We start from the raw sequence: 24,913 nt of genomic DNA, 5'->3' as shown, positions 1-24,913 counted from the left end.
CGACTATGTAGGGTATTTAAAATGTAAATCATGTTTCTCCCGAGAAAATTAAATGTGTCATAATTATATAATTATATGTTCTCGGGCTTTAACACAAGTCATTGTCATCGTTATCACAATCGCCAACGTTATCGGAGTAAACGCATTATCATCATTAAACACTTGCTGCAATTATGGCGCTAATTGAATTTCTAAATGAATATAATGACTCGACAGCAACAAAAACAAGCCCAAGCGCAACACAATAGACCAGGATGTACTGCTTTGTGGCCTGGCATCTCCTGTAACACCGCCGTGGAAATTATAAAGATATTTGACATTGAAAACCGACTCCTTGATGCCCTTTTGCGGCTGGACAACCATCGGTACTGTAAAAGTTTTCAACATTCTTATAAGTGTGTTTGTTTCACCATTTAATAATATGATTTTATGATTTGTAATGCAGGCTCAAGAAAAAATAAATAACTGTCATTATTTTAGTACAAAATAAAATAGAATTACAAAATAAAAGGCTCCTGAATTCAGAAATACTGACTATAATATTTTTTTTCTTTTATATAATCCAATCAGGGATTTAAATTTGTTTAGTACAATACATTTAATTTATTTGTTTAATAACAATACATCTGAATTTCAAAATTAATATTTTAATATTATTATGACCATACCTTAGCGGTCTATTTTTCGTAATACTTTGGGTATAGTTAATAAATTATTTTGTGAAGATATATTTTATTTCTTTTTATTTGTCTCAAGGCTCTTTCAAAATATTATACACCAGCCTTAAATGTTTATTACCCTGTCAATGGTAACAAACTCAGCCGGATGCCCAACAAGGCCCAAGAATCAAGAATCCTGGGAGCCAGCCTGAGTGAAAAGGACCAGTCTCCTGTAATTAGGTTAAACACACACGTGGCTCCAAGTGCCTTTCTGCGGGTGTGCGAGTGTGTGGCAGGCTGGAGATAAAACGCTGCAAAAGTGAGGTGAGAAAATGAAATAAAACAACCAACGGCTGGCGCAACGAATAAAAATGGCGCGTAATTTGCACGTTTAACCGCATGACAGCGAAAAAAATTACACAACCCATGCACAATAGACAAAGTTACAAACACGTACGCATCCTGACAGTGGCGTTTTAGAGGGGGTTATCCTGATAACCTGCAATAGTTTGTTTAACGAACAAATTCTAGAGTGGCGTACACATATTGTATTTACTACTAATGTACAATTTTAGGGCTTGTTACGACTTCTCCTTTCATCTTATTAACCTATGAATTTATATTATCCAATGGTCTTTTCGGAAATTAGGCACAAATATATTTGGGAACTGAAGCTAATATATAATCTCGAATACATGTTGATACTTGTAAAACCCCAGTGGAAAGATCCTGCCCACGGCACTGTTCACTAGTGTGAGCTTGTGGTGTCTAAATTACAATTACATCGCAGCAAAAGCCAGAGCACTCAAGTCGTCCAACTGGCCTTGGATGGTTGCTGTTGCTGTTGCTGCTGTTTTTGCCCTGCTCCTGTTGTTGCGGCTCCTGGGCTGGACATTCGAGCATATGGTCGAGTAATTATCCTGTTGCTCTTACCAGCATCTCGGCTTAGCCATCCGCCACCGCAGTGCCCTACTTGAGCTCCGCTGCTTATCAAAATGGCCATCAAGCTGGCTGGTCCGAGATGAGTTGATTAATTGAAATATTCCGAGCCTACGAATGCGGAGGAAAAACTATCTAAAGGGATAGCTCATTGAGAGCATATGTTGTCCCGTCACCGGGGGTATTCAATAAGGATAATGCGATTGCTGGTATCATAGTTAATGATTTGTAGGGAAGTGTTTTACAGGAGTTTCGGCCTGTCTGTACTCCAGCCTATTGGTATTTTGATCCCAAAAATATAGAACCCATTTTTTTCGCAATTTTTTTTAAAGAAAGTTTAAGAAAGTATCCCATTCTGTAGCTTTTTATATTTTTCATCACCTTTACTTTTTGAACTTGTGTCTAAACACCTTCAGTTTAACACAGATTTTTAAACTTTTTAAATTTTATATTGTGTCAATTGTGTTTCACAATTATTTACAAACATATTTATAAGGTGTATACTTAAAATAAATATGTTCACAATCCACCATTAAATGCGACACAAGAAGGGTATCGTCCTGTCTTTGGAACTCTGCTTTGGCAGCACGAAAACTTGTTGCCTTAACTTTTAATTAAGCCAAGAGTTTGTGTAATGTATCTGGCCGTGCGTCCTTCTCTGCTCCTAGAGAGTGTGTGCGAAATTAACAAATAAGCGTATAAATTATGCCACAACACGCTGACAGCGCACACACACACACAGACACGTACCAACGGGTGTGGGATGTGGAGGTCCTTTGGCCAGGATCAGGGAAATATGAGCAGCAACTGTGGACGGGCGACATCTGCAGCTCCTCCGCCATTTGGCGTCATTGTCATCGATGTTGCTGCTCCACTGGGCAAAAGTGGGGCGAGGCCCAAAGCCAGTTGCCCATTTCCCATTTTGTCAGTAGACCACATTCCAGCCAGCTTCGAATTACATTGGCTTTAAAGCGCAGTTCGTCGGCATGTGTGTGTGCCGGGCCATTGTTATTGTTGCTGCTGGTCAAACATGACACTTGCCAAGACCCAGGAGCCATTGGGAGTCAAGGCAGCGACTCCGAGATGACCATTAGTGACTGGTGTTTATATTGAAATTTTACAAGTGGGTAATTATGTAGTTAGATCGCTAGGAAATCGAATCCACGTTTTTAAACCAGTTCTTTAAGAAACTCTAAACTAATACTCTGTGTTTTGTTCTTTCCCGCAGCAACCCTCTTTCATAGGTAACCTGGTTTTCAGAGGGTATCAGAGCTCCTGGCGCCCACGTTGCGTATGTGTGATATTGACTACTAACATAAGAGACGTATTGGGGAAAATGCTACACATCCTCGTCTACCTGATGGTCCAAGTTCCATGTGGCAGTTACTGAGTTCCCAAATCGTTAAAATGAAGGCATCTATGTTGGCCAAAGCTTGTCTGGCAGCGATAAGCCACATTCGGTGAGCCAGGCCTGCTTTATTGTTTGAATTCTTGGCCATACACAATGCCGCGGAAATGGTCGTTATCAGTTTGTGCGTAAAGATTTTACGATCTCGGCTCAAAATTATTGAGGCATGTCCAAAAGTAGACATTCCTTTACCGCTTACTTCCCACTCAGCAGCAATTTTTCACCTCATTCCATTTCAGTCGTAAAGTAAGGCAAGAAAATTGCAATAAACTGACCTAAAGGGCAGTAATTATTTTGTGAATAGAGAGCAAACCTTTGGAGCAGGTCTTCAAGGTAATGAAAGGCACTTGGTGGTCTTTAAATCGTTAGGGACTTGAGTAGAGGAGAAGTTTTTCTTTTTGAAATTTAAGTTTAATTAAAATAAAGTCTTCTTGCTTGCGAGAAGACAGAAAATATTTAGAAATATGATAGCTTTAATATCGATTTAACATTATTAACAATTTTGTGTTAGTATACAAAGCTAATTTTCATAAACTGTGTAATTGGCGATGACTTTGGAAGAAAGCATTCCAAAATGTCAAAGAGTGGAAACCTCTTAACTGGCTTACTGCATGCCAATTATTCTTGTTTCTTCTACTTGAAGTCGGTAAAACCAGCATTGACTTTGATGCCTCATCGTGTTTCTTTTTCATTATTTACGAGCCGAAATGTTTCATTTCATGTTTTATGGGAAATAAATTATGACCCCGCCCAGTGTTTTCCATTGACAACGTCAACGAAGGAGGGCCAGCTAAGCCGGCGATAAGAACTTTTGGCCCACAAAAAGAAAAACGAATGAGGAAAACGCAGACACGAAGATGCCAAAATAATGGAAGAAGAACTGCAAACGGATAGAGGGAAATTTATGTGCGTTTATTGATTGCCGAACGGGAGAAAAACAGCAAAGGATGAAAACTTGTCCAGAAACCGAGGCGAATTTATGTAAATTTCCCGTTGGTCCTCAAAGCGACTTTTATGAAGACGAAGTGCAGCTGGGTCTGACCAAAAATATAAGAATGAGAAGCCCATAAAGCGGAGGGATTTAATTCTGGATTCCTTCGGTCTCCTCACAACGCACACTGCACGAAATCTCAAAAATTTTGGGATCAACACTTGGTTTCAAATAAAGAGGTAATAAATTGAAGGATATATTTTTGAGACAGTTACTGCAATTTAAGAAATTTCCAAGCTAACTTAATGATCTACAAAAGCTGAAACACAATTTGCGTTTTTAAAAACATAGCGGAATACCCGTATACCACTTAGCTCTACTTTAAGTTTAAGGGTTCATTTAAGTGATACTTTTTGAAAATGCAAATTCGTTAAATCAATTTTATATGTTAGCACAAGAATAGATAAATATATAAACTCATGGATTATCTTAGGCCAAACAAGATGTCCATTCGCCAAGTGTGCAACGGGGGCCGAGCAGTCAATGAGCCTTAACAAGAAAAGTCGCCGGGAGTGGCTCCTTAAAGTGACCAGGACAGGGAGGGAACTGAAGTGGCATTCGTCCCGGTTGAGGAAGAATAGGTTTAGGCAGTTATTTTAACGCCGCATGTGGGCCAGGCAGCCAAGTCCGTATGTGTGCATGTGGGTCATTTATATGCAAAGCATAACCATGGCTCCACAATATGTGGGCTCTAATAAGGCGGAGAGATGGGGACCTCGGCGCAAGCACGTATCCCATTCCATCCTGAATGCACAGCTCAGGTAGTCTGGACTATAATTTGGTCTCGTATCGAACTTCTCCAGCAGCAGCTGCAGCTATAAATATAATTTCAATAGAAAAAGTTGCCAATATAAGTGCCAAGTATTGTTCGTGCTGTGCGACAACCTCTCGAACTTAAAGCAATTGTAGTAGTTTTCTCGCCCCAATTATTTTTGGTGAATTTTCTTTGCTTTTATGCCTTTAAAAGAATATATTTTTTCTGTTGGTAGTTAGATTTGTGCGTTCTTTGTATCAAACATAGTTTACCCTTGTCATATTTGGTAACAAGGCCTTAAATACTCATTTAAAATTTATCATACATACATATTTTAAAATAAATCAAAGCGACTCATTTGAATTGACTGACAAAACTATGTGCTTAAAAGTGTCATTAATCTTTTGCAAAAGTATTAAGAGCAATATGTTTGTTGAACCAATTCTTCTATTTTACGTTTATAAAAATACCCCAAGAAAACATTTTGTGATAAATAAATTGCAGTATTGGAATGAGTTTCATTTCTTTGTGACTCCAGTAAGCCAGACCACTGAATCATTAAAATATATAAGCCGAATTAATTGTCTTCAATTAAACTCAATTTTGGTTTCCGAAGTTCGCTTGACCTTTAATTTAACTTAACTTTATTTTAAAAAATGCCAGATAAATAAAAAGATGAAGAAGTAAAAACGGTGCACAAATAATTTTACTCTTATAATATTTAGGAAAAGTATGTAGTTCGTGTGAAATTTTTCCCGATACTCGATTCAAAGGTGTCAAACACCGTTTATTAAAAAAAGGCACAAATGAATGCTCAAAATAAATTCAATAGATGAGAAAAATACGAGTATATACATAAAACACATGTAGATAAATATAGAATCACAGCAAAGGTCAGCGTCAACTGAGCAGCTGAGAGGCAGAAATATATAATGTCTTAGGGAAATTATGAACCAAAATTAAATTTTTTGTCTTTTTGGTTGTGGCTTTTAACATGCTTTAATATGTATCATTTCTTTCTTTATTTTCTTTCCTCATTTTTTTTTCAGATTTTGGGTATATATAGTCAAATGAATAGTAAACCTAATCTTAAACTTGATAAAAAAGATTAATGTGGAACTTGGACTTATGTAGTGTTGATTTTGGTAACTATTCCATGTCATCAATTGTGCAGGGATTTGGTAACCCGGATTAAGAATTCTGAATTGGCTTGTTTTATTATCATAGCAACATTTCTCTATCGTGAGTTATTTTGTTGTAAATAGATAGAGTTGTAAGTTGAATTTTGTAAGTTACAATTTAAAATAATTATGCAACTTTCATTACTAGGCAAAACATTCTTCCGTTTTTAACTAAAAAAAGATTTTAGATTCAACTTTAATTCAGTATTAAGTGAAATTATATCGTGAGGTTAAGAGTTAATAGCCGTCTCTCGCTCATTCAAGTTGAGGCTGCGATTTTGGCGTGTGTTGTCACTTTTTCTTCAAAAACTCTGCCTGGCGTATGCTCAACACGGATTTACTTACAATCTGGCATATATGTTCGTATACGGTGTGCCTGTTGGGTGAAGATGCCTGCCATGTAAATAAAAATTCATGAAAGCAGCGCTTGAATACGTTACACAAATTTCGCGTAAGAGGATGAGACCCAGGCTGAAAACAGGGATGAGTCGTCTCAGGTAGTAAGTTGCCATTGTTTATGGTAATCGGCTGAAGGGGCGGGTAAGTGGAGCGGCGTCGGCAGGTTGGAATCTGCGAAAGCGGCCACTATTCAGTTCACTTTTGCCAGAGCATAAATGTGTCAGGCGAGGTGCTTAAAAAATATGAAGCGTAATTCCGAGGGCGGTGGAAAAAGGACGACAATCAGTGGCTCCCAAGGAGTCTCGCGCCAAGTGGAAACTGTTTGTCGACTTGGCTTTAATAAATAAATCGCAGCTGCATCAGTTGGCACATCCCCTGTAGCCCACTCAGAATGCCCTTGACTGCTTGTGATTTCCTGTGGAACTTCCTGGCGACAGATAACAAAACAAATAAGGACATGTGAGCTGGGATTTCGACCTGGGGACACCCACTAAGGGTGAGTCTTTTCTGAAAGATAAGATATTTGATGAGCACAATCAAATAAAAAGTCAACTCTCTGGTGTAGAAGTGTGTCATGCATTACAGACGCTTTCTTATTGCTATTATATAACTTGTAATTAATAATAATTATTATTATTATATAATTTTATATTCATTCTATATTTTCTGTCTTCAAAATATTCATAAGACACTAAAACAAACATCGTTCCATTATATATTGTTGTTTACAATTAAGAAATATAAAATTACAAACAAGTTATCCTTATAAATATTGTAAGTACTATATCACTTCTGCAAGTGCTGGGTATTATATTGCGAAAAGTGACGGAATGAGGTGATGAACGTAACTTGTATGAGGAAGTTAAGTAAGGTGAAGTAGAGAGGCTGATGGCGATGATTGGATGAGATAAATTTATGGTCCATCAGTGGTGTAGCAGGGAATATAAAGTTAAAGCTTGATTAGCTAATTGGTTGAGGATGTGACACTCCACTTTAAATTAATCAAGAAAGAGGAAACAAGGCGCTTTTGGTCTTTGGATTTTAATTAATTTTATAAATTTTGTTTGCACAAGAAAACAAAAGAAAGTTTTATAATGACTGTAAAAATATATTTCCTTGAATGTAACATATTTTATAATTTATTGCTCGTTGGTGGTAAAAATCTAAATCACATTATCTAAATGACCTTATTAATAAACACAATAAATTTAATGCTGTAGTCCTGTAAGAAAATTGAAATACATTTAAGGCAAGTAATCTTTTTATATAATTTGCTGTGAGAAAATTAAAATTTAACGCGAGGCCACTTAACGAGCTTAAAGGTCTGCGGGACAACTTTCGACTTTTAAAACTTTAACATGACATCACAGGTTTTTTTCGATGGATTTATGAAGTTCACTTTACCGAATTCCTCGGTTTTACGGCTCATTTAAGGGCAAAAACAGCATTCACTCACCTCCCTGGCTCGCAGATAATTGACGGGTAGCACTCAGGACTCGAAACCATGGTAACTCACTCACTCGATGCCCGCTCGCCCACTCAACGCCCCTGCAATCGAGTGAGCTCAACGCTGCGTATACGTAATGTGCCGACGACGAAGACGACGATGCATATCACGTATACGTAGCGAGCGAAACGACTCGAGTTCCTCGGCCTTTCACGAGGTCTTATCAGCAGCAAACCTGTTGGTCGGCCACTCAGCCGCCCGAAGTTGGACCGTTCAGTTGCCTGTGATTCTTCGTCGACGGCGGACGCGAAAATCGGAGGAAAAACCAGAGGAAAATCCCAAAAGAGATTTTCCAGCTGAGGAGAAAACTGTCTTCGACGGCAGGCTGAAGTATTGTCATTGTGCGGTTAAGAACTGATAGCGAAAGTGAGAGTGAGGGAGTGAAAGGAGACCAAACAAGTGCCGGAACGTGCTCGAGTGCCTCCATCCTTGCGGTCTTTGGTTTTTGTGTCTCGAGCCCCTGCTCTCCACGTATTTTCATATATATATCGTATACGCCGTGTTGACACGTCGGCGGTCGCCAGTTTTCGGTTTTTATTTATACCCTCTGTTTTACGTACTTTTTCCCGTGGTTAGCCGGGCCAAAAACTTTTCGCCCTTCCGCCCTTGTCTCAGGGCCCAACAATAATACTTAACGGCCAGTGTGAGAGTTCAAGTTTAACTGACTGCAAACCAACTTGAAATTAAATCAATTTGCCAAAGCATCTGGCGGCAGGGGGAGGTGAGTCTGGGCGGAACACAAAAATGTATTTGTTAATAAGTTTGACATGTTTGTTGGGGCAAGCCAAAGCATATCCGAAAGTATATTCATTACGAGCCGAACAAATTGAATTCCAGTCAACTTTTCTTGCGGCCTTTTCTTCGGCTCTCACAAAGAAAAGTTTTATTCCGCTGCCAAAAGGACTGGGAGAGGCCTGAGTCCCGAAAAAAGCATTCAACTTTTATTTTGTTTTGCGACAAAACAAATAAGTTAGCAGTAAAAAAAAGCACAAAAATGCCAAAAGCAAGAAAGGAGCGAAAAGAGATAACATTAGGGAAAACCAAATTGCATTTAAAAGAAAAAAAAAAACTAAAGTGGTGGGGGAGGCACGTAGTCTGTTTACTTTTTATGGCCAAATCAAATGGCTTGGCCGTGACTGTTCCTTAATTAAAAATGCAAATTTCCCTTTAATTTTAATGGACCCTCGAGTGGAAAGCACAAGACAGCCCGAACAGCTTTCGATTGATTCTAATTGATCCCCCCTGACATGGATGCCAGTCATCCAATCGTCCAGTCATCCATCAATTGTTGATTCGATAAACAAATGCATTGATTGCTTGGCCCAACTAGGGCGAATGCTAATGACCATGCTGTTCAGGTGGGAATTGGTCAAGTTTGACCGGCGTATACGTAATGTTAATCATTGTTGTTTGGGGACGCAGCCTGCATGAGTGATAAACATGTGCGGCAACTTGTTCTCTGATGATTGATATTTTGCTACACTCATTAGTGGGACTTTGATTTCCCACGAAACTCGTTTCCCACTTCTCATTTCTTAAGCTTCAATTTATCCAACTTAATCCGCTCAATCACAAAATCTCCAATCTTTTGAAACACACACTGCGTATACGTGATATGCGTGGACATGTCAAGGATTTTGTGAGCCTTAAGCAGTATGCAGTCCTGAAACCAATCGGTGGGGTACCACGGACTCCAAAGATGGCTCAGAGAGGAGCCGAGATAGAAGGCAATAGAGCTCAGTGAAAGGAAAACGCATTTCAATTTGCATATCAGACCGCGACAACGCTCGCTGATGGCCAGTGAAAGTGGTCTTCAAGGCAATTTCGGGTCCCCGAAATTTCGCAATTGAGGCGAAAATTGCTGAGGTATTTCCTCGAATGCCGTCTCTCGGTTAAAATGGTTTCCCATCTCGGGCTTGCCCATCCTTTGCGTTTGCCTTCCTTTCCATTTGCATTTAAATCAACTTTGGGCTAGAGAGTTTCCGCATTTGAGGTCAAAAGAATAGTTTATATTTATTTTTCATTTGTAAGCCAAGGACATAATTGTTATTTATTTAATTGTTAGACAATGAGGTTAGGCACAGTTTTTTAAATACAATTTTATATATATCTAATAAATATTTTAAATTTTATTTTATAGCTCAGAGGAGTTTGGGTTAACATCTGCCGTTTGTGAGATTTTCCCTTTAGTATTTGCCCAACTCTTTATTTTTCTAAAGGCAATATGCACATTCGGTTGAAAATATTTACATATTTACTCGTTACCGTAAAAAGCCAAAAGCAAACATTGACTTTCTCTTGGAAAAAGGGTGTTATTTATAACTTGGTTTCCATCCGACATACAAAAATATTTATTTTGAAACTAACATGAGAGTAAAGCGTTTAAAATTGGTCAAAATTTGATAAATCTCGAGATGATCAAACGATTTTTGACATTAGATTTGTAATCCAATATTCGGAGTAATAAATTATTTTTCCCCAATTTGTTGGTTTTTGATTGTGAACAGAAAACATTCTAAGGAGTTGTGATTAAGACTTGATTTGATAAATGTTATGCTAAGGTACTTTTAAGACGAAACGTAGGATACCTTCCCCCAAGTACTTGTTTTATGATATTTTTTATACCACTTGTCATTTTTTTTGGTTACTAAGTTCTGCATAAATTATGCAAAAGGCTGAAAATGTACGTGTGGGCATGTCGATTTATATTATATGTCAGTGTGTTTATGAGGCAAATGGCTTGATAAGAAATGCGTAAAGGCAGGCAGCGCGGCCAGCTGCTTGAATTTATTTGATTTCTCACAGTCGCAAGTCACAGGTGACATTTTTACGGCCAATCTGAGCGATGGAGGCGCCCCGGACTGGAGGACCACCCCCAACCAACTCCCCTAACCAGAATAACAACGAGTCTGGACAGCTAAGGAACTGGAGATCTGAGGCCACGACACGACCATAAAACGATTGGCATTCTCAAGGCCAGCAGCCGTTGCCCATGGAATTGCCTTTGACTTGGTCTTTGGTCTAAGATCCCTTTGCCGCACTGTAATCTGGTTTTCTGCTTTTCAAGTGGGGTGTGGAGGGCCTCCAGTAAGCCCCATTGACAGTCAGTCAGACGTTTGTGGCTAGGATTTTCAAATTTCTCCAGAGACCCACAACCGAAGGGGCCCCACTCGAGGTTGCCTTTCAATTTACCTCGATGTCTGGTTATGATTTCGGCCCGTGCAGTTGCTCACTTAACTTTTGTCAATAATTCAGGGCCCATTGGGAACCGGGCTGGGAAACAGGCTGGTTAGAAGGCATCCTAATGCAGGCCAAAAAATTAATTGCTTTTCAATTAAGCGACGGACGAAAGAGGGAGGCCAACCAAAAAAAATCACTTCGTTGGAGCTTCACGGATTCAGAAACCGCAATTGGGGGCCCGGGGATTTGGATTGTAGCGAAGACTATTACGGGCTGCAGACTGGGTCCCAAAATCAGGCGGCCAGCAACGTAATTAATTCTCTATTCACAATGGAGTCCTAAAGGGTTTTTAGTCGGGAAAGATTTCCATTTTAGTTTGTATTTTATGGAATTATTATAATATAAATAATGTAGTCTTCTGAAACCTTTTAAAAGAGCTCTTCGAGGTGAACTTGTTACTTTACAAGTTAATAGAGTGTAAAATCTTCTCCTTATACTTTTTGTTTAAATAATTCATGAAAAACAGCCTCATTTAAATATAAATGTACAAAAAACGGAAAATTTCTTCTCCAAGTTTCGAAAGAACTTTTCGCTTTGTCATTTCCCCGAAACATAACCTATTTAGTATAATCTATTCGATGCCAAAACTTTTTTTGTGGCCTTTCGCTGGAAGAGTATTTATCGATTCATTATCATATCGCTAACAACTGCCCAGGGTCTTCGCCATCGCCATAGTCATCGTCATCATCGTTATGCGGGCAGCGCGAAACCAACCCCACCATCCGGTTTATCCAACCCACCGAAACCGATGCAACCCCGTATCGGGGGTCGAACAGACCGCGACCACACCGCGGTTCAAATATCATTAAAATGCAAAAATTGACGTGCTACGTGGAGGATGTTCGAAGGATGGGTTCGGAGGGTTGTGCTCGGAGCTCGGAGCTCGGAACCCGGAGCAGACCCGAGATAATAAGTGGGCGGGGCGCTCCGTTCTGGTTTAGCGGAGATCCCGGCCATGAAGTGAACATTTAATTAATTTCGTTTGTTGTCTTGGTACGTTGATTAAAACGCCATTTACAACAGTTTGCCTGCATTTAAGTCAGCGCTAAGTGAGTTGCTTATTAATTTGCATAGACTATGCCAAAGTGCTCTTGCGCTCTCCTTTTTAAATAGGTATTTATTTTTTAAATGAACATATTGTAGACATGAATCTGCATAATGATGAATGGAAATTGAGACGAGCTGGGGAATAATCGCGAGGAAGGCTGCCAGCTGGGGTGTATCGTGGCAACCCCGGATAACTTAATCGCTCTAAAACAGCTGCCGCGTAAAAGGTCAAGTTCTCAATTTGTAAGAGTTTCTTTTCATTTCAGATTATTGAGGGTTTAGCTTACAGATTAGTCTTCACTTTCCTGAAGGGTTTCAATAACAGTTGTAATTTGTTTTGAAGCAATTATGGCCTTTGAGGTTAAGGCAAATTACGATATTGAATAAAATTAATTATGTTTAAATACATTAAGCTTTTTACATTTTATAATATCTTACGATTTTGGTAAATTAAATTTAAATGGTTAAAATTTGGTTTTTTTATAAGCAGAATGTTACATACTATATTTTTCAAAAGGGATGAGTATATGCCATCCCTTATAATGCATGTTTTTGAATATCTTTTTTCGCTTACTTTTATAACTGGATAAAATGTATATTAAAAAATAAAGTTTCCGAAAATATTTATTACTCATAAACCAATACACAAATAATCTTCCCCTTATTTAGAATTCCACGAACATAAAACTCACGAGCTTCTTAGGTTCCCATGTTCTCCCCAGTCGCTATAAAAAATTTACGCCTTGACGCTTTGGTATGATTTATAATGTAGATGGTTTCCGCCTTGCTTTGGCCCCCATTTGTTATTTTTTCAGGACTTTTAAGCTGGCCCAGCTCGAGAATATCCTTTAAAAAGATACCCTGCATGCCGAGACAGTTTTTCGGCTGCCAGTCTTGGCCATCTTATAGCGGTTTTTCGGGCTTCAGCTGACCAAAACGACAGCGAATTGTTTTTTTTTGGGTCCTGGGAGCGTTGGCTGGCAAATGGTCTTGGATCCGAGATTATGACTGACGGCGGGCAAGGACATTTTCCAGTGCACTGCCTTCTGATAAGGACAGTGATAAAGACAAAGGCGAAGGGGATTGCCCATCTCGGTGGGCGGGGCGGGTCAGGACAACTACCCCGTGGAGCGGCACTTAGCCGGCTGAGATTGCTCTCCAAGAGCTGAATTTATGAAGCCATTGTCTCCTGCTTAACCGCAAACGACTTGCAGGGAAGCTGCAGTAAATGGCCAATTAATTATGGTCACTGCCCCTTGAACCAGCCGCGCACACATGCTCACCAAGTGCAGCAGGGATGTATATAAATTGTAAAAAAGATAAAGATTCGATTTATCAAAAAAATATCTTATATAATATATAAAAATAATATAAAAAGGTGTTTTATCATATTAAAATTGTTTAGACCGAATATAAAGTGTGTTATTTTATAAAACATTTTATTGTTACCAAATAAAAAATCTTCGATAGGCATATAATAATATATAAAATTGGTTACAAATTAAATCAAGAGAAAATATAATCGCCAGGAAATCGAATAAACATAAAGTGTTCTGTTCTGTACAACAATTAAATATTACCAAGATCAGAAAAATAATTATATCTATTCCCAGCAGAAGTTCTCCAACTGAAAGGTTTTCCAGATAATATCGCTTTGGTACTTTTAGATCAAATTGTTGTGCCATCCCTGAAGCGCAGCAAAGTATGCAATAGAAACCAGAGACGTCAATTTAAGGACATCGAGGGTCGGGCGCAGTAGCTCCATGTACAGTCGCAATAAAATTCATTGATTTTTATACGGTTCGAATATTGGTCGGGCTTGCCATATGCCGCAATCCATATGTGTGTGAGCCGCCGACGTCGCCGCGTGTTATGCAAGGACATTCGAGCACACAGAGGGGATGGGTCGCAGGACGCAGGACGCAGGACTTGGGACACAGGACACGGCCGGGACCAAGGTTGTGCAAACAAATGGCGTCAAAAGACAAGGGAAATTGGTTTTGTTATTGTTGCTGCGGCTGCCTGAAAAAGGTTAAACGCCTAAACAAGTGAGCAATGCCAAACAAGGAAAAGGCACAAAATGAGCCATACAAACAACGATAAAGGAATTTGGCCAAAAAAGGGTTGAACGGGGGTAGAACTTTGAAATCTACTGATTATCCTTGAAGTGGAATATGAAAGTCCATCAGGAAACTTTATACACAAAGGCTTACAGACTCGCACACTCAACCTTTCATTTCTGAAGAAAACTTGATTTTAAATGAATATTCAAGGTCGCTTTGCAAACAGAGAAAATATAAATATATGCCAAACGAAAATTTCCTTTTAATCCTTGGTAATATGAGTACAAAAGCTACTTTTCTCTAGAGTTTTTCCACATTTTAATTAAATAAATAATACAGAGGCGGTTTGAGTATGAATAGTAATGACTACACTTTCATTACTTTGTGTATTTACTTACCTATAACTCTTCTTTGGAGGAAATAAAAAATGGTCTTTTGAAAGAATAAAAGGATAGACCTTCCTTTCTGCAGCAGTGCCCAAACAAGAAAACATTCTTCAAGGCCCGAAAGATAATCTGAAAATACGAACTGCGAGTGGTAAATGAAATTATTGTCCTTGCATATGCCAAATGAAAATTGTGAGTAAACAAGCCGAAGAAAGGAAAGGCTGACAGGACAGCCAGACGGACAGACAGACAGACTGAGCACGAGTGTCCTCGTTAGGCACACCTCCTGTCATTGGTTTTAGTCCTGTAAACTAAGACTGCGGCCGGCACGCCCTCTGGCCAAAACGCCCCCATATGTCGCTCACTCGAAAGTTCAACGCTGCTGTGTCCTTGGCATTTGCATTTTTATTTCAGCCCCGGCTTGCGTTTCGGTTATTACTACTGGGATGGGGCCGTGGAATCAGGACGAGCGGTGGGCGGAGTGCCAGCTCACGACAACTGCGAGTGCATATAATTCTCGGATGTTTCAGCTGTTTCAGCAGCACTCGGCTGCCAAAAAGCTTGTGGAAAATTATTAAACATTTAGGTTCAGCCCCCAGCTGGGAAATGACCAGAAAATGTCCTGGCGCTGTCCGGGCCAAGTTTAACTGGCCCAGTTATCCTTATCTTAAGGTTGCAGGACAGGCAGGAAAATTGCTTCGTTAGTTTTCTGGAACCCATGTCTTTTGGCTGTTACAAGTGTAGGCAAACATGGGAAAACAGGCTTTCAAAGGGTAACTTAAGTACCTTTTTTCTGACGTCTTACAGGAGGAAAAACAACAAAAACAAAATTATAATTCAATATTTGTTTAAGTTTGTGTATTTTTTTGTTAATAGAATTATTGGGTAATACTAATGCAAGGATACCATTATTTGGTCTTATATGAATACATCACCACGTTAACCCTGCTATAAGGGTGCTTAATTTTTGACTTATTATTTTTGGCTGATCGTGATTTAATATATTTTTGAACTAAATCCAGTCAGTTACTCAACAATCAAGTACAAAAATGTAGGGAACAATTTTTGAAATTATTTGTAGTTGGCTTTTAACAATTTGCAGCTGCTATGTTAAAATATTTATTTTCACAGTAATTGTCCACATTTTATTTTTAAGGAAAGTCAATTTATTTCATTAAGCTCAAGTTTATTGAATGCCTAGAAAACAGACAAAATTTGATTTGTACTTCATTATTTCCTAACAATTTCCTGTTACACAACACTCTTTTCGATATATATTTACAAAATGAATAAACAATAATCCAGACAATATTGCACTTGAAAAGCTTAGATGGCTGGCAATCAAAGGAAATTGCCTCTTATTGTTGTTTTCATTGTCGAGCACAATTTTCCCCGGATCATAATTGGCCCGGGCACTTTTTGCGTGTGCGAGTGGCGGACATCGTGGCAATTGTAATTGCTGGCCATATTCAAATTGTATTTTTTCGAGGGACTTTAAAGCTCGTTGAGGAAACCACTTACCACACACACAGCCGAGGCTCCGTCCGTTGTGAGGGACCTTTGGTCTCTGGATCTGATGGCTCTTTGGCCGCACGCCTCGTTGAACTTTAGCCAAAAGTGGCCGTGTAATTTGTATGAAATTCGTTTTGGTTTCTCTACATTTTCTACGTTTTTTTTCGGCTCTCTACTTTAAGTGGCTCGTGTTAGCAAACATTTCAATTTTCGAATAGACTGTCAGCTCTCTATGGGAAAAAATTGGTGGGGAAATCGCGCCCAACTGGAGGCAGAGCCATCTAAACGGGGCCATCGGTAGGCTGACTTGTTTACATTTTGGCTCGACTGGCTGTGTTTGCCTTGGGATCAGAGAGGAGGTGGCCAAAAAGACAGGAGGGCATGGGCATCAGGGCCGTAAATTCATGCTAAAACAATCTTATTAATGGCTATAAGGGCCCTTCTGCCCCAATCTTTCTAATAATGTTTAACTGCGATTTTTATATGCGATTTCTGTTTAGCTATTCGTTTTTTTTTCCATTTTGATGAAATATTACCGCCTGGCTTTCCTGTTGCCGTTGCTGGTTTTGTTGTTGCCTGCCAATTTTAGCCATTTAGTTTGATTTCAGTGTTATCTTTATGCGAATGCCGCTGACGCTTATCGCCGGTTCTGTCCACACAGACCTTAATGGGCTTAGCCCGGTCGAATCGGGATGGGAATCGGGGGATTGGGGTAGTATATTTTGAAGAGGCGCTACCCCAAACCCAAGCAATTTTCTATTTTGGTCGTTTTTATTAAGCATTATAATTTAGTCAGGGTTTTTTGGGAGCATATATTAAGTCACAAGGATTATAGTTGAGTATTACTGCTTAATTTACAGGTTAGACTTTGAACTATACGTACTTTGCGATTTTCGAAATACACATGATCCCACATACCTATATTGAAATCATATATTTATCAGTTGAATGGAAAAATGTATTCTATTTCTTAATATTTATTTAAGGGCAACAAAAAGTTAAAGCGCAATAATAAATCACAAGCTAAAGAGTATTTAAATTTCCTCGCTCAATAAGCTTTATTTTATTTTTGCCCATTTATGACCATTACTTCGTTGCAGATATATGTGGATTTTGATATATGCGATTCGGTTTGTGCGCATACATTCGTTCGATATTTATGTGTCCATCGTAAATGTGGCAAATAGTCGTCGTGAGTGAGTCAGTTACTGGACGACATGCCCTAGATTCGAGTGCATTGTGAGCCTAAATGGAAATAACTCTCTAATTAGTTGCCGGGCATATAAATCAACAAATAAATTAGTCCGCCGCAGCACTTAGTCGAATGAATATATTTCTTTGCCAGAGAGTCATATGCGTATGAATAATTCTCAACCCGACATTTCAGCGATATGCAAAGTGGCTGCTTACGAGTGAGGCAAAAATTTAAAGTGCCAGCTATGGCAACGGGAAAACAGCGGAAAAAAAGGGAAAATCTCGTAGAAAATTTTAATTAAATTCCGCGTCATCAATCGATCCATGACACTGACACAGACATTGAACACATGTTCCCATCGCGGCCCCAACGGACTGGATTGTGTCCGTTCATCTGTCGGATCTCCTAATCTGCTGAGTAATTTTCTCGGCGGCGAATAAAACTTTCTTCTCCTCTCGCCTTTTTTTTTGAAGCAAAACTAAAGTCGAAGTTGTGCGCGAACTTTGTAATTGATTATCATAAAAATAGCCATGTTAATTAGTGGAAAAAGCTGGTTGAGGAGCTCTGCGGCATTGATCACTGGCCACTCCGACCACATCATTAGTGGAGGGAAATCTTGTGCCCTGCTAATGGCATAGTTTCCATCCCATTCCAGGTTTCCGACGGTTTTCCGGAACTTTACCCAGCCCGAAAATGCTTGAAGAGTTATTAATGCCGACTGCCGGCACGCAAAACAGCTTAACCAAGTTTGTTCGCGGCTGCGGCTGTGGAAAATAAATATATTTTCTCTGGCAGAGCACGCTATAGTTACCTGCAAATGAAGGCAAATGCTGGGCTAGATCGATGAAATTACCCAAATTTTGATGCACTTTAAAGACTTACTGCATAACTTAAAGTAGTTAATAGTTTGTGAATTAAACCAAATGCAACATCATTGCTTTTTTTAATTTCAATCCCATTTTATCTGTATTGCTACTCAATTGCTATTCTGATAGGCGTTTGGTTGCAATTATGCAAATGACATTTGAATGTTTTTCGATTGTTATCTGGCTATTATTACAGGTATATTTACTTTTTGCCTGAACTTTTGTTAGATTGTTTAACCGATCAAAGGTTATCAGTAAACTCTGGTGAAAAATTCCATCCTAGATTAATAAAAGGGTTTAGCAGTCAATTAGATTTAATTTAATAAATACAAAAACTAATAAATACAAATAAATTCAGATAGTTTGGTAAATCGTACAGGAATTTTCTCAGAAAACCTGTCTTCTTTAGCCACCCAGAACACATTCAATTTGTTTTTCATTTAATTCTGCCTTGCCCTTAGCCCCGGTAAATGGGAAATCAAAAAGGCTTTGGGCGAATGCGAATAAAAGGACCAAGAGGTTGTCCTTTTTATTCCCTCTTTTTTTTAGCACTGTGTTTGACTATCCTGCGCACCCATAAACTCCCTGACAGTCCATTGAGATACGCTTTAACTGCATCTTTAAGCCCGAAGCGATGAGAAATTCATTAATGGTTCTTGCCCTCTGGACGTTGCATTCACCTTGTTGCCATAAAATTCCCCAAGCGCCTATAAGTAGGCCATATACTAGCACTTATAGGAGGAGCCGAGCAGTTTGTCGTGGATGGGCTGTTGTTGCTCTTGATATTGCGGGGGGCAAAATAAAATCCCATTAAAGTGAGCGTTTGTTCTCGTCCTGGCCATATCGCCTTGTTTCATTATGTCACGGGCTCAAAGATAAATCGTTGTCACAGAAGACGCTGAAGCGACGGGGAGCCAATACACAGGGAAAAATTACAGAGTAATAAAAAAGTTATTATTAAAATGAAGTATTTATTAAATATATTATCAATATATTTATCAGTGAATATAAACATGGTGTTCTATTCTAAAAAAATATTAAAATATTCCTTTCGTATAAATATATTTATATTATATATATTTATTTAACATATCTTTATATTATTCTTATTATTGTTTAGTTAATAAGGTAATAAATATATTAAGCTTGTCAGTAATATTTAAAGCCATATACATTTTGTTAATTCCTAGATTGTTTTCTTATCTTAGAAATTCGAAGATGACATGCCACAAATAGATATAATTTTTTTTTGATATATACAAAGCAAAGTATAATTTTCCCTAGTGTTGGCCATAAAAGCGAACAAAAAATGGTGACAAATGCATCAAAATTAAAATTACGAAGTGCCGCAGATCAGGGGTTTACGAGGATGGGATGGGATGGTCGTCGGCAGGATGACACACTCAAGCTGCTTTGTGCTGCTTGTTAGTAATGATAATGGGAGTGCGGCGCGTGAGCCGTCCAGAAGGACAATGGAGTCGAGAAAGAGGAGCAGGAACCTGGAGCCACCGACCAGGAGCCAGAATCCAGAATGATGGCGATGATGACGTCGGCGACACTCGGGGATTGCCAATGCCGGGTGCTGGTAATGATTTTGATGGAGCTTACGGCTCCGGCCTGCCAAGCGATGGATAAATGCGTTCATATAAAGACGGGCACAACAAAAAATTGTTAACTGGCAATTTTTCTTGTTTCGCACGATGTTCTTCTCCCTTTACACAATATCCGGCATCCCTGGCCGAAAATTCTATTAATTTATCAAATTATTATATTCTTGCTCTTGGCCCCGCGGCGTTAAATTCCTTTGACATTCTTCCTGTTAACCGGATTGCAAAGCCCTCGGCTTCTGGTAAACTTTCTGTAATATTTTGAGTAATTTCTAACAATTTACCCAGTCTTTCTTCCCTTCGATAAATTATGTTCTATGTAGCTAAATAGTGATAATAAATAAGACTAATTTTAGAAATATTTATATTGTAATGGCTTATAAATTACTTTAAATATTTTTGACCATTTCCACATTCAAAGTATCTTGATTATTTCAGTTACTAAGTTAATATTAAGAAAGTGGTAGGCTGCGTGTAAATTACTTATTTAGCTCATAGCACATTTGCAATTAGCCTGGCAAACTTTCTTATAAGAAGTTAGCCCCAACAAGTGCTAATTTCCCCAGTTCTCAAAAGAATCTCTGAGGCATGTTGCACAAACTTTTGCATTCATGTAATGACACAATGGTCTCAGGTTCTAATTAAGTTATGCCATCTGCAAAGTATTCGCCCTCTCGACTTGACTATATTAACCTTGGTATCTGTGACCCGAGGTGTTCAGCATGTGTTCATTAAACGCAGGAATTCAATTTGCTACCTTGTAAAGCTACCCCGAATTACTCCCCCAAAGTCTGTGATTTTAGGGCGTTGCATTATCCGGCTTTGAACCGAATGTTCCACAGTTTTACTAACATGCACCTGCACATTTGGCTAAACTTTACCGGTCTCTTGTCAGGCGAATCCAATTAAATTTGCATTTAGTTGCTGTACGTGATCAGAAGCCATTCAGCCATCGGCATATTTGCATCGTTGGCTTCTGGTTGGTTATTCGGTTGGCTGCCAAAATTTTCGACCTTCTGGGGAAGCAATAAAATGCCCTAAACTTCCTCCCATTGCATGAGATTAAATGCTGCCCCGGGTCGGTACAATGGAGGGATTACCCATTGTTTTGGTCCACTAGTATCTGGCAATTAACAATTGTTCCGATTGGTTGCAGTGCCTAATTGCAAGCCCTCATGGACAATGGACTTCTTTGGTAATGGCCATTTCGTAACGAGGAGGAATGTTCAACTTCTGTCCAGAATCGGGGCTTAATAAGTTTCCACAGGGGTATACACGCAGCCCTAACCTAGCATTATTTGGAAGACTTTAAGAAGCATTATAGATTCAAAGCAATTAAGCGAAGGTGACTCAGAAAGCGCTACAGTTTCAAAATCATTTGTGAAGTGATGATGCTCCTACTAGCATTGTATACTTTTATACACTTTCATAAGTAATTTTATCATTTATCCGTTTTAACCAATGAAATAATTTTTTGGGCACAGATCAGAAATTTCCTCGGCCGCAGTATACAACTCATCTCTGGCTCAAAGCTGTCCGAAGAGCTTCGGGTATCAAAGTTTTTGGAGATTTTCGTCTGGAAGCCCAGTTAGAGACAGCAACTGTCACATTGGCATTGTTTTTAATAAACTCGATGCCTCTCGGAATCGGAAAAGGAGGGCTAGGAACGCAGTTTCTGAAGCTTGAAGCCGGGGAAGCGTGTCTGACGCAACTAAAAATATAAGCCAGTCCGGGCAACATCTTAATCCCTTTTGGCCAAAAAGCAGACAAACAAAAGGCAGTACACAAGAAGTAAAAACCAAGTTTTTGGGGTGGGAACACGATGTCGATGGGGGGAACAGAAGGTACCGGCAGAAAACTTAGTTTTTAAGTCCGTTTAAGACGAATTCCCTGCAGGAAAGTTGGAAATAAGTTGAGTTTTAGTAGTCAATTTTATGGGGATTCTTACGATGATGTTACATGACCATGAGATTTTTATTATCATCGATTTCCATGAACTTCAGCAACAATCTAAAATGCTTAATGATGCAACTGTAATACTTTATGAATTTAAGTTTTAAAAAAAGTAAAAAGCTTTTTATATAATGTAACCAATTTAAGACCATTAAAGCTTGCCATTTCTTTTAGGGGAAAAGGGGTAAATCTTTTTGTAATTCTTTGTTTAATTTTCCTTAATCCATTTCAACTAAAACCCCCTCTACTTTCGGTTTGCTTTCAGAACTCAACGGCTCCTTCCATTTGCGATGAGCAGAATATCGCAGGAGGCTTTCTGAGCGGCCAAGGGGTTTTTGGTCAGGCCATCGAGTAAGGAGCTCAATTCCGGCGGCGACGGAAATGGCTGCTTAAGTGGTGCGCATCCGAACCGGAACCACCGGCAGCAAGTCGAGCACACAACCACCACTCAACTCATTAGCCGCCGAGCCGTAAAGATGGCCAGCTTGAGCTGGATGAGCACCACCATGGCCACCATCACCACGACACAGTTGCCGTTGGTCAGCACCACCACCAACTGGAGCCTGACCTCGCCGGTGACCACGAGCGTTGTGCTGGCGGACGACGATGACAGGAGTGGCGGAATTATCCACAACCAGTTCGTGCAGATCTTCTTCTACGTCCTGTACGCCACCGTCTTCGTCCTGGGAGTCTTTGGTAATGTCCTGGTTTGCTATGTGGTCCTGAGGAATCGAGCCATGCAGACGGTAACGAACATATTCATCACGAACCTGGCCCTTTCGGACATCCTGCTGTGTGTCCTGGCAGTGCCCTTCACCCCGCTCTACACGTTCATGGGTCGCTGGGCCTTCGGCAGGAGCCTGTGCCACCTGGTGTCCTTCGCCCAGGGCTGCAGCATCTACATATCCACGCTGACGCTCACCTCGATCGCGATCGATCGGTACTTCGTGATCATCTACCCCTTCCATCCGCGCATGAAGCTCTCCACCTGCATCGGCATCATAGTGAGCATCTGGGTGATAGCCCTGCTGGCCACCGTGCCCTACGGCATGTACATGAAGATGACCAATGAGCTGGTCAACGGGACGCAGGCTGCGAACGAGACCCTGGTGGAGGCCACCCTGATGCTGAACGGCAGCTATGTGGCCCAGGGATCGGGATCGGGCTTCATCGAGCCGCCGGATGCCACCTCGGCGGCCCAGGCCTACATGCAGGTGATGACGGCTGGTTCGGCGGGTCAGGAGTTGCCCTATGTGCGGGTGTACTGCGAGGAGAACTGGCCGTCGGAGCAGTACAGAAAGGTGTTCGGGGCCATTACCACCACGCTGCAGTTCGTGCTGCCATTCTTCATCATCTCCATTTGCTATGTGTGGATCTCGGTGAAGCTGAACCAGCGGGCCAGGGCCAAGCCGGGATCGAAGTCCTCAAGGAGGGAGGAGGCGGATAGGGATCGCAAGAAGCGCACCAATCGCATGCTCATCGCCATGGTGGCCGTCTTCGGACTCAGCTGGCTGCCCATCAACGTGGTCAACATATTCGATGACTTTGATGACAAGTCCAACGAGTGGCGCTTCTACATCCTGTTCTTCTTCGTGGCCCACTCGATTGCCATGAGCTCCACCTGCTACAATCCCTTCCTGTACGCCTGGCTGAACGAGAACTTTCGCAAGGAGTTCAAGCACGTGCTGCCCTGCTTCAATCCCTCAAACAACAACATCATCAACATCACCAGGGGCTATAACCGGAGTGACCGGAACACCTGTGGCCCGCGTCTGCATCATGGCAAGGGGGATGGCGGGCTGGGTAGCCTGGATGTCGACGACCAGGACGAGAACGGAATCACCCAGGAGACGTGTCTGCCCAAGGAGAAGCTGCTGATCATACCCAGGGAACCGACCTACGGCAATGGCACCGGTGCCGTGTCGCCCATCCTCAGTGGACGGGGCATCAACGCGGCTCTGGTCCACGGCAGTGACCACCAGATGCACCAGCTCCCGCCGTCCCACCATCAGCAGGTGGAGCTGACGAGGCGGATCCGGCGGCGGACGGACGAGACGGACGGAGATTACCTAGACTCCGGCGACGAGCAGACCGTGGAGGTGCGCTTCAGCGAGACACCGTTCGTGAGCACGGACAACACCACTGGGATCAGCATCCTGGAGACGAGCACGAGTCACTGCCAGGACTCGGATGTGATGGTCGAGCTGGGCGAGGGAATCGGAGCAGGCGGCGGGGGAGAGCTCGGGAGACGATTCAACTGAGATAGGGTGAGTAACTGAGGGGTTATTGAATGTAATGGAACGGGGAAGGTCTACTAATAATCGGGGAAATATCTTCGGGCTATATTCAATCTTTAAAATCAATTCCACTTAAAATCTGTCCCAGGAGATTTTTGTGTAATCCTAAATAAACTTAAATCTTAAACCCTCTGGAAAATTAACAAATGGTGGTAAACAAGATATTTCTTAATAAATATTAAATTCATTCAATTTACTTTAGATCATTGCATTTATTATTTGCTTTGAATCTGAATTATTAACATAGTTTATGGCTCAAACCTAGTAAACTTGACGGGAAATAACAGCATTAAAAATATTTCTAAAATTTTTTTAACTATTTGAGATATTGAATTGCTTTAGCTCAAGCCTTAGAAAATATGAGCTTCTCTTACCAATCAACTGATAAGTAGAATTTCAGACCAAATACTCACAAATATAACGCATTTTTCCCAATCTCCCGAGATTCTCAATAGCTACACATGCTTAAAAGTTACTTCTTAGACCACATATAAGTCTAGCAACATCCATTGGGATGTTTCCTCACATTCAGCCAGCAAACAGCAGCTACATTTATCAATATCACAAAGGAATGCTTCCATATTCCACATCCTTTTAGTCGGGAAAAGAGAGTCAAGTGGATTGCAAGCTCATCGCTTGATTGCGATTGTGCAGGAACGAAAATTGCTTACCGAATCACAGGGAATTTTGATGAAGGAATCATCCCTTTTCTTGTCCGGACAAAGAGCAGCCCATTAGTGGGAGCGAAATCGGAGCAAACCTGCATGAATTTTATAAAATGTGCAGTAAAAGCAATGCGAACTTGAGCATTCCCCACATCCAATCCCCCTCGGTCACAAAGGCCATCATCTGGCAGCAGATTTTCCCAGTGTTTTGGGCCAAAATTTCATTTGTCGAGCTGCAGTCTGG

General features: G+C 40.5%; 1 protein-coding gene across 1 annotated transcript in view; it reads left to right on the top strand.

The window, feature by feature from the left end:
• Positions 1-8,053: 8,053 nt before the first annotated feature.
• The window catches only part of LOC119554875 (prolactin-releasing peptide receptor), a 33,114-nt gene continuing 16,254 nt past the window's right edge, over positions 8,054-24,913 (top strand). The window contains exons 1-2 of the mRNA XM_037865961.1: positions 8,054-8,559; positions 21,973-23,974. Coding sequence (XP_037721889.1) covers positions 22,184-23,968 — 1,785 coding nt within the window. The 5' untranslated portion in view covers positions 8,054-8,559; positions 21,973-22,183 and the 3' untranslated portion in view covers positions 23,969-23,974. The remainder of the gene's footprint in view (positions 8,560-21,972; positions 23,975-24,913) is intronic.

Source organism: Drosophila subpulchrella, chromosome 3L (genome assembly GCF_014743375.2).
Source record: "Drosophila subpulchrella strain 33 F10 #4 breed RU33 chromosome 3L, RU_Dsub_v1.1 Primary Assembly, whole genome shotgun sequence".
Lineage (NCBI taxonomy): Eukaryota > Metazoa > Arthropoda > Insecta > Diptera > Drosophilidae > Drosophila > Drosophila subpulchrella.
The sequence above is the reverse complement of the archived record's forward strand: the minus strand, read 5'-3'. Positions and strand labels throughout refer to the sequence as shown.